Source organism: Nyctereutes procyonoides, unplaced genomic scaffold, assembly GCF_905146905.1.
Source record: "Nyctereutes procyonoides isolate TBG_1078 unplaced genomic scaffold, NYPRO_anot_genome, whole genome shotgun sequence".
NCBI classification, from domain to species: Eukaryota; Metazoa; Chordata; class Mammalia; order Carnivora; family Canidae; genus Nyctereutes; species Nyctereutes procyonoides.
Genome location: NW_026575020.1, coordinates 44,285,232 through 44,299,861, shown reverse-complemented (window position 1 = coordinate 44,299,861; position 14,630 = coordinate 44,285,232). Strand labels below are relative to the sequence as shown.

The window sequence follows — 14,630 nt, the reverse complement described above, 5'->3', positions numbered from 1 at the left end:
AGATAATTAAACTTTTTTTTTTTTAAAAAGTATCTTTACATCTTATACTAATTCCATCAAGATTAGGGAACTATAAAAATGCCTTCTTTTTTTAAAAGATTTATTTATTAGAGAGAGAGAGAGAGAGGCAGAGACACAGGCAGAGGGAGAAGCAGGCTCCATGCCGGGAGCCCGATGCGGGACTTGATCCCAGGACTCCAGGATCGCGCCCTGAGCCAAAGGCAGGCACCGAACCGCTGAGCCACCCAGGGATCCCCAAATGCCTTCTTTCTAACAGAGAAATAATAGGACAATACTTTATCACAGTGGTTGTCTTGAATGGCTTATTTTTGGACCATATAAAATAAAATGCCGTTACTATCCTTGGTCTTAATTATAATTAAGACCAGCAGGGGGAGAGGCAGGCAGAGGGAGAGGGAGAAGCAGGCTCCTGCTTGGAGCTTGATGTGGGGCTTGATCCCAGCATGCTGGGATCAGGGCCTGAGCTAAAGGCAGACACAACCAATTGAGCCACTCAGGTGCCCCAGACTTTTTGTTTTTAAAAGAGGAGTCACACATTACATTATAAGTAGAGCTAAAATCTAACTTCATTCCCCTTCCCATAGGTGATGAGGACCCTGATTCTAAATTTGTTGAGTATCAGTTCTGTGCATGTTTGTATACCTTTACTATTTATGTACTGGTAACAGTCCTTAATGTATGTTTATTCTTTTTTGGTTTTCTTAGTTTTTCTGTTCTGTATTGTTGAGGTTTATTCATGTTGACAGATACAATAATTACTATTGATAAACAGTATTCCATTAAATTCTTTTACTACTTGTGTGTATCTGAAAAGACTTATTTCTTAGTTTATTTCTATTTTGCTACTTTAGCAAATTAGATTCTAACTTTTAGCTATTACAACCTTTTACTGCAGTGAATCAGTTTCTTCATACAGGTATGCAGGTTTATTTTCAGAAACAGAATTTCATGATGGTTGGGTATGCACATTTTTCTGTCTAGCCAAGTATTTCCAGATTACTCTTTAAAAGGAAGGGGGAGTGCCGGTTTTTGTTACTGGCAGTGTATGAATTGCTGATTTTCACATCTTACCAAAACTTGGTTTTTCCCTATTTGGGTTTAAATAGGCAGCCCAGGTGGCTCAGCAGTTTAGTGCTGCCTTCATCCCAGGGCGTGATCTTGGAGTCCTGGGATCAAGTCCCACGTTGGGCTCCCTGCATGGAGCTTGCTTGTGTCTCTGCCTCTCTCTGTGTGTGTGTGTGTCTCTCTCATGAATAAATAAATAAAATCTTAAAAAAAAAATTAGAAGTTCAGGGACGCCTGGGTGGCTCAGTGGTTAAGTTGCCTTCAGCTCAGGGTGTGATCCTGGAGTCCTGGGATTGAGTCCCACATCCAGCTGCCTGCATGGAGCCTGCTTCTCCCTCTGCCTATGTCTGTCTGTCTGTCTCTCTCTCTCTCTCTCTCTCTCATGAATAAATAAATAAAATCTTTTTTAAAAATATTGACCAAAATCTAACAGGGTATGGCATATTTTTATGTACTCACTGGCCATTTGGATTTCTCTTAGGTGATTTCTCCATTTATCTGTTATTACATTGTCCATTTTTTAACCTGTTTGGAGTTCTGTTCTATATTTTGATATTTGATCTTGAATTATTTGTATTAGAGATACCTTCTACCAAATAGCGGCTTGCCTTTACCTTCATTACATCTTTTGTATGTTGAAATTTAACTAAAATGTTTTTTGTGTCTTATTTAAGGAATCCTAAAGATACTTTTGAGTGTGGCTTTTCAGATTTAGGAATTCCAAAATTAAGGAATTATATCATGAAGAAGGTAACTAATTTTACTTTTTTTCATGTAAAGAATTGGCTATTTCAGTACTATTTTATTGAGTAGTTCAGTCTTTCCCCACTGGTAATGGATGTCATCCTTTTTTTATATCCAGTTCTAAGTTTTGGGGCCTTGTATTTGTCTCACTAGTCTCCTTTGTCTTTCTAGATTGCCATAATTGTTATGGCTTTACGGGAAGTCTGTAGTGCCAGTTTCCATCAGTTTTTCTTTAGAATATCTCTACTGCTGGTCCTCATTTCCTTGTGAATTTTTGGATCTGTTCATCTGCTTTCATTAAAAACCTCGTAGGGAATTTGATTGGAACTTATTTGAATTTGGGGCACCTGAGTGGATCAGTGGTTGAGTATCTGCCTTTGGCTCAGGCTGTGATCCTGGGGTCCTGGGATTGAGGCCCACATTGGGCTTCTCATAGAGCCTATATGTCTGCCTCTCTCTCTCTCTGTCTCTGTTATGAATAAATAAATCTTTTTAAAAAAATTATCTGGGGGATCCCTGGGTGGCTCAGTGGCTTAGCACCTGCCTTCAGCCCAGGGCATGATCCTGGAGTCCCGGGATTACTTCCTCATCAGGCTGCCTGCATGGAGCCTGCTTCTCCCTCTGCCTCTGCCTCTGTCCTCTGTCTCTGCCTCTCTCTCTCTCTCTCTCTCTCTCTCTGTGTGTGTGTGTGTCTGATGAAATAAATAAAATCTTTTTAAAAAATATCTGAATTTATACATGTATATGAAAATGCCGTTAAAAATTGTATCGCATCATTTATAGAGACCTTTATGATTTTAGGTTTTAATTATTTTCCCTAAAAATGTTTCATGTATTATGTTAGCATTTGTTCGTATTGTGAATAGTGCTCTTTATAAAAGTGAGTATTTTCTACTTATTGGCACATAACAACACTTGGAGTTTTAGTATGCCAATCTTGACAGTTTTGCTGAATTCTTAATTTGTGATGTCTTTTGGATTTTCTGTGTAGATAATCTTTAGTTTATATGTCTTATGTAAAGTAGAAAAATACTTCTCTGTCTCCTGAGAATATTTCTGTGTCTTCTCTGAGATTGCCACAGGATCAGGATAGTAGAAGTCAGTTTCAACTAGTTAATTTGGGACTTACTTATATGTGAGTTTTTGTCCATAGGTGTCCTGTGATTGACATGCATACATACATACATACATACATAAAGTCTTGTGTTTTTCTTGGCACTAAGAGAAGTGACCTAAGAGCCTTTAGATGTTAAAATCCTCCCATTCCCTTTGGGTATAAATGTTGTTACTCTTGAATTTCACTGTTTATTTCCTTTTAGGAGGCGCAGGTCAGAATGGAGATGGGCTGCAGACCGAGCAGCTATTGTCAGCCGCTGGAACTGGCTTCAGGCTCATGTTTCTGACTTGGAATATCGAATTCGGCAGCAAACAGATATTTACAAACAGATACGTGCTAATAAGGTAAGAGATAAATGTCTGGTCTTTTTCAGCCCAGTGAAAAATTACCATTATCCCTTTTTTCCCCATCCTCAGTAACTCTTAACTGTGTCAGAGGGAAGAGTTTAATGTGATCTGATACAGTGGCTTAATTTGTTTAAGGGCCTGCTGTTTAGTGAGACAACACTATTAGAATATAATGTTAAATTGAACATGTGTTTAGAACAAAACAGTTCTATTTGGGGGCTAGTAGGAAACTAAGAAAGAGAGACTATTAAGCCATTGATATAACTTATTATTTGTTATATATATGGAAAAGCATTGATGACAGGAGGATATCATCTTGCGTTTTTACTTAGGTGCTTTTCTATTTTACCACTAAGCTTCTCTTTGACAGATTGTTCCAGTGAAATTAGACACTGGTGTTGAGATTTTGGGTTTTTTTGGTGTCCTCCAAACTGCTAAGTCCTGATTCCTACAGAACTTTTATCTTTGATAGTGACATTCTGGTAGTTTTTCTTTTTAAAGATGAACTTAGAAAAAAGTCTCTTACTCAATATGGGTTTGACTGAGGAATGAATGTGCATAGAAAAGATGTCTGTTTAGCAAATAGGTGAGTGCCTGTGTGTACCAGGCACTGTTCTCCTTAGAGGGGTCAGTGGCAAATAAAAATCATACTTTTGTGAGGCTTATATTCCTGCAAGATTTTTTTTTTTTTAAGTATTCGCTAGTTGAGTCTACTGCTCTTAAGTGTTACAACACTTTTTCTGTTCTGCGTTAATGCTGGTCAAAGCCTTCAGAAAATTACTGTACTGTGAACCGTATGCATTATATTAAGTAGTAGGCCCAAAGCTAAAGAATGACCAACTGACAAGATAAAATGACAAGAGTTTGAAGTTCCCCAGCCTCTCATATGTCATCTGAGTTTGTATCCCAAAAATTCCACTGGAGTGCTCTTCTTGTTTTTTGGGAAAACATTTTTATTGGCTACATTCTATTAACCTTTCTTGGGAACTTTTAATTATTCCTTTTATTAAAATTATATTATAAAATGTACTATAATAAACATTTTCAGCTAAGAACTTTTATGTTCTTAATGGATACTTTAGAGAAGTATTTTGGCAACAGCTTCTGTTTACAGTCTTACTAGCTGTGTTTGAATTTTTTTTCCCCTAAGATTTTATTTTTTTAAGTAACCTCTACACCCAGCTTGGGGTTCAAACTCATAACTCAGAGATCAAAAGTCATGTGCTTTACTGACTGAACCAGATAGACACCCAGAGAAGATATTCTTAATTCACTTTTGGTTCCTGCTTTATTCTTTAGCTCATAACTCAGCAGCAATGATAGCGGTTTTGGGAAACTTTCAGAAGTCTTAGATATTTCTAATATCCGGAAAGTAGTTATTCTGGAGTTTTGTGTATATATTGATAATCCAAGAGGTTTTTATTCAGAACATTATGTATTCCAAGTTTGGGGTTGATAATCTTTTGTTCTAGTTCTGTCTTTGCTACCATAGAAGCTCTGAAAGAAAAGTCACTGAATCTTTCTGGGCCTCTGTTTTCATGGTCTGTAAAATAAGACATTCAAGATTATAATATATTTTCTTGGTCTGGAGTCTAAATACACAATGTTTGTTATGAAATTGTGACAGGAAACATTGAATAATTCTAATAAGTAATAATAGGTCAAGAAAATTGACAACCTTATTATTTTATTATTTTATGTTTACCCAATGTCTGTTTAAAACCAATGTATAGTTTCTTGGGGCCGCTGTAACAGCACAAATTGAGCGGTAAACTTAAAACAACAGAAATTTATTTTCTACAGTTCTGGAGAGTAGAATTCTGAAATCAGGGTGTAAGGAAGGCTACATTCCCTTGAGGATTCTAGGAAAGAATCCTTCCTTGCTTCTGGTGGTTGCAGGTTGTCCTTGGTGTTCCTCCGTTTATAACAGCATCATTCCAGTTTCTGCCTCTTGTCATGTGGCCATTTTGTGTGTCTGTGCCCACATTGCCCTCTTAAAAGAACACTGGTCATATTGGGATTTAGGACCCACACTAGCACTCATTTTAACCTAGTTACATCTGCAAAGACCTTAATTCCAAAAAGGATTAATTTACAAGTTCTGGGTTGCATAAATTTCGGAGGGATACTGTTCATGCCTGTATAACGTATAAGCACCGTAATTCACTCCAAAGATAAGTTAACATGCATTTAGTCTTATATCACTATAATAAAAGTCTTTAAGCATTTACTGTGTGCTAGGCACTGTGCTAAGTGCTCTACCATTACTTACAAATTTAAAGGTAAACCAGTGGAAGTCCAGAAGGGTAAGCAGTTTGTTCATGGTCAAGTAAACATGTGAGAACAGAGCTGAGATACAAGCATTTGACTGTTGCTCGTTAGTTTTTTTCCAAGTGCTTAACTACTTTTTAAGTTATTACAATGGGAGATTTTTAACTGCCTTGCTTTGATATAGTGGATTGATGTTCCCATTTCCATACTGCTCTATGGTATCTAAGATTGCTTGGATAGTACAGACCTTTGCATGACATGAGTCTAGGTTTTGTGGTCAACTGTAGAGTTATAATTTGTCTTAGGTTGGGGGGAAAAAGGGTGAGGCTTTTTTTTTTTTTTTTTTTTGACTATGCTGCTTTGAGAAACTTAATGTTAACATGTTAGAAAGTAAATCCTTAAAAAGAAAAAGGTTTAGGGTTAGGGAGAACTACCATTAGTTGATTACCGATTTCTTTTCAATCAGAAATTATTAACTTCCAGGTTGAAAGAGTCTTGAGGGTTTCTTTTAGTACCAGTAATGATTTCTTTTGCTTTTACAGTGTTTAGGAGTTCCTCTGGGTGTTTGCTCCTTGCTATTTATTGTATTTTAATTTTCATATTCAGTGAGGTTTTTTTTTTTGTTGTTGTTTGTTTGTTTTTTTAAGATGCTACTATGGGGCAGCCTAGGTGGCTCAGCGGTTTAGCGCTGCCTTTTGCCTGGAGTGTGATCCGGGGGACCAGGGATTGAGTTCCACATCGGGTTCCCTGTGTGGAGCCTGCTTCTCCCTCTGCCTGTGTCTCTGCCTCTCTTTCTCTGTCTCTCATGAATAAATAAATCTTAAAAAAAAAAAAAAAGATGCTACTATGTCTTTTAGAATGAGAAAAGAAAACTATGTACCTGGAGAGTGTACTGTATAAGGTATGTTCATGTGTGGTGTTTAATGCACAGAGCAAATCTTAAAGCTAACAAGTTTGTAAGAAGCAGAAGTAAATTTGAACTCATGGTTGTTTATCTGACTCCAAAGCATTTTGTCTAATACCCTGCAACTCTGTCTTCATCATTTGTCTTGAGCATATTTGTTGAAATTTTGTATGTGCTAATAAATAAACCTGAGGAGGAAAGCACAGGGACCAAATGGGTTCCCTTGCTAAAGGAGATTTCTTAACACAGTCTTCAACATCCATGTCTAATACAAAACATACCATTTTTCTTTTATCTCTTTGATCTGTGAAATTACACAGCACAGTTATTTATTGGGAATGAGAGGTGGAAAAGCACTGAAGTTTATGGATAGAAAAGGAGCCGAATGGAAGAGAAGATTAGAAATGCACCTGTCTTCAAAAGTGATGTAAAGCAGTTGACTTCCCATTTTAGTGGGGATGTAAGGCATTCTGGACAGCTGTGTCTTGCCTAGGTAGTCCCAGACAGTTACTGTGGAACTGATCTACAGTGAGATCACTGGTTTATCTTAAGATGGGGAAGGAAGATGGACCTACTCAGAATGAAAAGGGGAAGGGAGTATGTGAAATTGCATCTTAACTCTGTATTATAAATTGATGTTTTTAATCTTGTACTTTGACTCCATATGTTATACAAAATTGATGAAATAGAAGCAGTTAACCCACATCTATAACTGGTTTTTCCTCTTTCCTTTTTGCTTCTTTTCCCCGGAATTGGAATCAGACTTAGCATAATTCCTTCTACCAATTCTTCCTTTTTCAATTTTAGTTCATATTATTTTTTCTTCCTTTTTTTGACCTCTACAGGAGAGCTTTGTGTTTCCACAAAGGAATAATTTATGAGGATGTATTACTACTGCATGCAACTATGACGCACCCCAATTCCTTTCATCCTTATGTAGGGGTTTTCTAGGCCTAGGGAGCCTGGGCATGATTCTGCTTTTGACTTGAGGAACAGAGGTGAAAGATGGGGAGACTCTCCCAGTCTTGGTACCATAACGTCTGCTAGCTTGCTGTTTTATTTTAGAGTGCTGTAAGAGCCCTGAGGTGCCCACTCCAACTTAATCCTCACACTGTTCTTTCCTCTGTAGCATTTTATACCTCCTGATAATACTATATAAAATTTACATATTTATATTGTATATTATCTGTCTTCCCCAGTATAAGAATATAAGTACTCTTTCAGGGATGGATTCAGATGAGGGTGCAGTGGTGGAAGGATTTGTCTCTCCTTTCCAGAATCCCCAGCCCCTAAAAAATGTTGATAAATGGATACTTGATGGCTTGATTTGAATGAAAGAACAAGAATAGTTTGACCCAGTCTTTAGCCCTGGTTCTGCCATGGATTGACCTGTTGACATGACCTTCAAACCTGCATCCTCTCTGAATCTATAAAATGATGGGGAATAAATGGTTCCTACCAGGTTTTGTTTATAAGTCTCAGGAGAGTGTTCATGTTGTCAGAGAGGTGTTTATCTTAAGAAATTACTCAGTGGTTTAAGGAAAAAGTTTTCTCTCTGGAAAATATTGGCTGTTATATCCTGACTTACCTTCTCACCTGAAAAAAACTGAGGGAGTAACTTTATACCTGATAATTGGATTATTTAGGCTTCTGGCCGTAATTAGTATAAACTCAGTGTTTTATATTTATCTTTCCTATTCAAGGAAAATTTTTAACCTAAAACTCAAAAAATAATTGTTACATTTCATTTTTTGGTGTATGATTCTGCTAGGGAGTATGGGGGATTCAAATATATTTGTATTTTGTCTAAGTCTTTAAGGGGCTTAATATTAGTTAATGAACATATTGAGGCAACAGTAAATAAATTGGCCTGAGGTTCTGCTCTGGTAATGAGATTCACATACACAGAATGTAGGACATAATCATGATGCTTTAAGAACTCTGGTAATGTAGATAAAATAAATAGGGCTCAGTTAACCAGGGACATTTTCTTGGAAGGAGACCGGACTTGGATTTGACAATCTCTTTGAAAGGATGAATGACATTTTGGAACGAAAAATATTTTTTTAAGGGCAGAATCCATGTGAACAAAAGACATAAGAACTAGTAGTATTGTAACCTTTAATTGCATTTATTTACCTAGTAACTATATTGTAATAACCTCCTCTCAGTGGCAACAACTTCATATAGGCAAACATTTTCTAGGAGGTAATAAGACTGGTGTTAAGTGTAACTAAGGTTTTTAAGCAAGGAAGATGTTGAATGCACTACTTTAAGAGGGGAGTAGTGTGCAAGGTAGCTGGTTTTGCGAATAGTTTTTACTTTGACATGGTAGAGCTTATGAAATCTTTTTCAGTGCTTGTGATTGAGACAAGAAAATATTTTGCAGCAGCAGTTCTTTTAGCAGAGAAACTTCATTTTGAAGGCTAGGGAAAACATTTCTTGATGAGTCTTTTCCCCCTTTCTGAGGAGTTTCCAATTCATCTACATAGTCTGGTCATAGTCTTATTTGGGGATATGTAGTGTTTCTCTTGCTTGTAGTTGGGGGTGCTTGTAGTGCACCTTTTTTTGGAACTGAGATAGAATTCCATTGTTCTTTTTTAATACCACCACCACCACCCCCAATTTCATCTCTGCATCCCATTTCATAGAGATTTTAGAGTTAGAAAGGACCCCAGGGATGGATCATCTGGCTCACTGGCTCACAAGAGTTGTGTCATAATGCCTAAGGAGTTCAAATTGTTACAGTCAAAATCTCTAGGTCCTGAAATCTGTTTTAAGATGTTCACTGGGAGATTCTGATGCTGAGTCAAGACTGTTCAAGTCTAATATGTTTCAATTTATAGCTTGCTTTAGGACTTACCAGTGGAGCTTTTTACCTGCTTCTTCCTCCTCCTGTGTCTCTGCCTCTTTCTCTATCATAAATAAAAATAAATAAATAAATCTTTTTAAAAAGGGGGGGGGGGCGGAATCCCTGGATGGCTCAGCGGTTTGGCGCCTGCCTTTGGCCCAGGGCGCGATCCTGGAGTCCCGGGATTGAGTCCCACGTTGGGCTCCCGGTATGGAGCCTGCTTCTCCCTCCTCCTGTGTCTCTGCCTCTTTCTCTCTCTCTCTCTCTTTGTCTATCATAAATAAAAATAAATAAATAAATCTTTAAAAAAAAAAAAAGGACTTACCAGTGGAGCTTTTTAAAAATGTAGAATACCCAGCCCTAACCCCAGGGACTCTGAGTAGATTTGATGTTGAAGCTGGGCAGGTATAGCTTGATAAGTTTCCCCAGGTGATTCTAATACAAAATTACCTGTAAGAGATTAGTATCAGCTCTCCTTATTTTCTAGATAAGAGAAGGAGATCCCAGACACAAAGCCCTGGTTACTTTCACCCCAGTCTTTCTGTTACACAGTGTCAAAACTTGGTTTGGTTACTTCTGTTTGAGTTCAGCATGGGATTCATGAGTATAGCTTTTTGCTTTACACAGTAAGCTCACTTCTGCCTTTACCAAGCTGGGCCTTTGCTGACTGGATAGGATATGTGGACTCATTTTAAGTTTCTTTTTACAGTTTTTACTTCCCGGGATGAATGTAAGATCTTAATTTGAAATCATGAAGCAGGAACTTAATCTGGAGTGTTATTTATGGTTATGAGAAACAGGTGCCTTTGAAACAGTTTTGTTTTTAAGTTTCTAGTTTGTAATATATTGTAGGGACTGGACTATTCCACCTTTGTCTCACGTAGTAGTTTTGGTTGCTCAAATAACAGTTGATTTAACATTTGTATTTGCAGCACTTAAAGTAATCCATAAGCCACATCTATGATTAAGTTAACTAAAAAGTGCATTGCTTCTGTTACTATGGTATAGTTTAGTTAATAATATAGTATATACTTTAAAAAAAAAGATTTTATCTATTTATGACAGAGAGACAAGCAGGGAGAGCAGCAATCAGAGGAAGAGGGAGAAGCAGGCTTCCCACTGAGCAGAGAGCCCTACATGGAGCTTGATCCTAGGACCCTGGGATCATGACCTGAGCCAAAGGCAGACACCTAACAGCCTGAGCCACCCAGGCGCCCCTAGTAATAATGTAGTGTAAAGTACCATACTTGGTAAAGATTCCAGATTAAAATGCTTAAGGTAACAGGTTATGTAAGTCACAGCATTCAGTGGGAAAAGGGGGAAGTTAGGTCTGACTTAGGTCTTACTCCTTGTTACTGCTAGGCTTTATGTTGAAATAACTCTTGGGAAAGCAAAGCTACTACTGGTGTAATGTATTTTGTTTCAGAATCATAGGAAAAGGGAAAAGGCTTTTAGTAAACCAGTCCCCTGCCCCTAACTCCTGTGATACTAACTTGTAAATTAAATTTGTGACTTAACAATACCATTCACTTATGTTGGTTTTCTCTCTTACTTGCAGGGATTGATAGTTCTTGGGGAGGCACCTTCCCCGGAGCATACAACAACAGACTTATTTCTTCCACTTAGTTCTGAGGTGAAGACAGATCATGGGAATGATAAATTGGTAAGTATAAAAGACAGAAAAGGGGGAATGAGTAAGAATTCCAAAGGTAGCATCAGTACACAGTTTATTCTCTTTAACAAGGATCCTTGGCATTGGCTAAAGGAAGGGGACTGTATCCTCTTTTATCACTTTTGGCATTTCAAGGTCTGAATTCCTGAATTAGAGCAGCACAGGGCCCCTCCTGCAGCTGTGTAGTTGACCTTGAATTTAAAAGCAGCTCCTAACTCCAGACAAAACAGCCAGAGCAAGTGTGGCTTTATGGAGTATTACTGAGAAATCAGGAGACCATGTGGCTCTGATGCCTTTAACAAATAAGGCACTGTTTTGGGGCCACTACAAGATGAAAAGGTTGGACTAGAGGTGTAACTCACAAAGATGTAAAAGTACTCTGAGTTACCCCCTTTAATTCTGTAATGAGGGTAAAGCTCTCATTTTCTGTAATCTTCTCTATCCTTAGAGCCTAGCCCACATCTCCCTCTACCATGATTCCTTCCTTTTTTCTATTTCTCTCAAAACCCAAATTAATTCCTTTAATTTCTGAATCCCAACAGCTTTTTTTCACTTTTTTATTGCCCTTTATGAATATTAACATTTTTTTAAGTCATTCATTAGAAATTCCAAAGTCCCATTGACAGTGGTTTGTTTGGGAGGCTAGAGTGCTGGCTCTTTAAATTCTGAGTTAAACCAGCTAGTCTTTTTGCATCTGTAAATCAGCAAAGCTTGTTGTCCTTTATTATTATCATCTTTAGCAGGAATTTATGTGATAATGGTGGAAACTAACTTTCCTAATGAGAGAACTTAAAGCCAGGGATAAATGTGAAGACATTTAGAGATTAATGGTTCTTAACTGGAAAATGGTTTTAAATAAAGAGTAGAATGCCAGATTTTGCAAGTATTCAAGTCCTCAGTGTGAGTTCATTATATGCTATCTATAGAATTATTTTTTACAAATGATTTGTGAAAACTGCTTTAGTGATTGCTCTAGCCAAGATAAAAATTGATACAAGTCCAAGAGAAAACATGGTTAAGTTGGAAGGTCATCTGGTGCTTGGTGGTATGAGGTACAGGATACATGAGATTTGAGGCATATGTGATTGGGAGTGAGTTTTGTGAAGATACTTACATATTCGTATATTTAGGGATTCTAAAAATGTTTGGACCATGTCTTGTAGTCAGGTTTTTCTCAACCTCGGTGCTTGTGAAGGATAGAACATGACAGTCTCTCATTATGTATCTCTGATTTTGGTTGGTTGTATTTACACATGTTCACATATGTGCATGTGTGTGTACCCCTTAATGCCTTGTCCCTTTCCTACCTCCTATTTACTTGCATGTGTATAACCCAGTATTAGATTGTATGATTCTTTTTCTTTTTCTTTTTTATATACAGATTTTATTTAAGAGAGAGAAAGAGATAGTGACAGAGAACACAAGTGGGGAAGAGAGGGAGAAACAGACTCCCCGCTGAGCAGGGAACCCAACATAGGATTCCATCCCAGGACTCTGAGATCATGACCTGAGCCCAAGGCAGATGCTTAACCGACTGAGCCACCCAAGTGCCCCTAGATTGTATGATTACAATCTAACTGTAGGGCAAAACCTACAATTTTGAAGGTCAAGACATCTTCCTGATGCCTAATATTTCGGCTGCCAAGCAGAGTTTTTCATTGTAAGAAGGCCTTTTAAAGTTCTTACATTATAGGGACTGGACTATTCACTTTTGTTTCATGTAGTAGTATTGGTTGCTGAAATACAATTGGCTTACTTAGAATTATATTTGTGGTACTTAAGATGATCCTTAAGCCACATCATTAATTTTGCCTTTTTGTTATCCAGCTTCTTTACTGAAAAGTGATTTATACCTTGTCTTTTTAATTTCGCTTTAAGAATAATCTTAAGTCATACTTGACATGGGCAGCTGTAAATTTTCATACTCCTATTTAACCACCCTATTTTCCATTTCTATTTTGCCTATTAATTTTTTTCCAAAATGGAAATATTTATTGCCCCCTCTCACCTTTTTAGTCCCTTTCGAAAAGCATTTGAAGACTTGTGGTTTAAGAATAATTACATCAGGGATCCCTGGGTGGCGCAGCGGTTTAGCGCCTGCCTTTGGCCCGGGGCGCGATCCCGGAGACCCAGGATCGAATCCCACGTCGGGCTCCCGGTGCATGGAGCCTGCTTCTCCCTCTGCCTATGTCTCTGCCTCTCTCTCTTTCTCTGTGTGACTATCATAAATAAATAAAAAATTTTAAAAAAAAGAATAATTACATCAGAAGTGTTTTAACTGTCAAAATATAGTTTTAGGAAGTTAAATACAATTCTCAAAAGAAAGATATTGTGACTTACTGGTGAAGGTGAGAATGATGAGTGCTGGAATGAGATTACTCAGTAGCCTCCAAAACTTTATAATTTTCTCTAAGAATAATAAAGTCATTACCTTTGGAGATATGTTTTCAACTAGACACAGATCAATTTTAACTCCTCGATGTTCTAAAATTAAACACCCAACCTAAGACATCTGGTCTCTAATCAGGTGTAAAGAGTAAGTAAAACACAGTTAAGTAATTTATTAAGAGTTATATGACCCTAGGAAGGCTTGTTTATTAGATGATATTCAAGTGTTACACTGAAAGGATACATATTCATCTTTTTGCCTTATTTACAAACTGAATGAGTGTTCCTTGATTGAACCAATATATATCTGCTTTGGTTATGAGCACAGGATAGGGACGCCTGGGTGGCCCAGTGGTTGAGCATCTGCATTCGGCTCAGGTCGTAATCTGGGGATTGGTCTGTGATCTCGGGATTGGTCCCTCATTGGGCTCCCCATGGGGAACCTGCTTCTGCAGAACTCTGCCTGTGTCTTTGTCTTTTTTTGTGTCTCTCATGAATAAATAAACTGTTTTTAAAAAAAGAACAGTACAGATATTGCAGAAACTGAATTATTTTCGAGACAAACAGGAAATGTTCTCTGAAATGGAGTGGGTTTTGTTTTTATACCATAGAGTAGTAGGGGAGAAGAAGGGAGAAACTCTAGAAAAATGCCCCTTTAAAAATAAAAGAAAAATTCAGTCTGACTTCCAACTCAAAGGCTGTTTGAAAGGTAAGAGTAGATGAAGGAAATTAAGGGCCTCTGGCTTTGCAGGTGCTGATAAAATCAACTGCTGCACTAATAAATTCTGATATGGCATTAAAAGCCTCCTGAACAAAAAGGGTGTGTTCCTGGAAAGAGGAAATGCATAAAGCTGTTGAGAGCTGTTCTCCCATGTTCTAAAACATGTCCTTTCCTTCTTTCTCCTCCCACTTCCCTCTCTTGAATAAATAGTAGTCCCTTTTCCTCCAATTAAGAAAGAACTAATGAGTGAAAAGAGCTAACTTGGAACTTAGGCCTATTACTAAGTAGGAAGAATGCACTTGAAAATTACCAAAGAAAGTCAACAGAATTTCAGAAAAAAATTATCTGAGATGAAGGCCTCCTCAGTCCATTTGGCTCAGGGTTTTCAGAACTAAACTAGAGAGCCACAATCTCATGAGCTTTCAGATTGTCAGGATAGAGGTCACAGCTGCCAAGTAGCTAGAAATTGAGGGAGGGAATAGTGGCAAAGGAGGGAGTCATGGAGGGGTGGTGCTTAACCTCACAAACT

At 37.7% G+C, this 14,630-nt stretch overlaps 1 protein-coding gene across 5 annotated transcripts in view; it reads left to right on the top strand.

Moving 5' to 3' along the window:
• Nucleotides 1-14,630, top strand: part of KANSL1 (KAT8 regulatory NSL complex subunit 1) — a 186,342-nt gene that overhangs the window by 128,450 nt on the left and 43,262 nt on the right. For all 5 annotated transcript variants that reach the window (XM_055321532.1, XM_055321504.1, XM_055321517.1 and 2 more), the window contains 2 exons: nucleotides 3,150-3,291; nucleotides 10,879-10,983. In XM_055321532.1, the coding sequence (XP_055177507.1) occupies nucleotides 3,150-3,291; nucleotides 10,879-10,983 (247 nt within the window). The remainder of the gene's footprint in view (nucleotides 1-3,149; nucleotides 3,292-10,878; nucleotides 10,984-14,630) is intronic.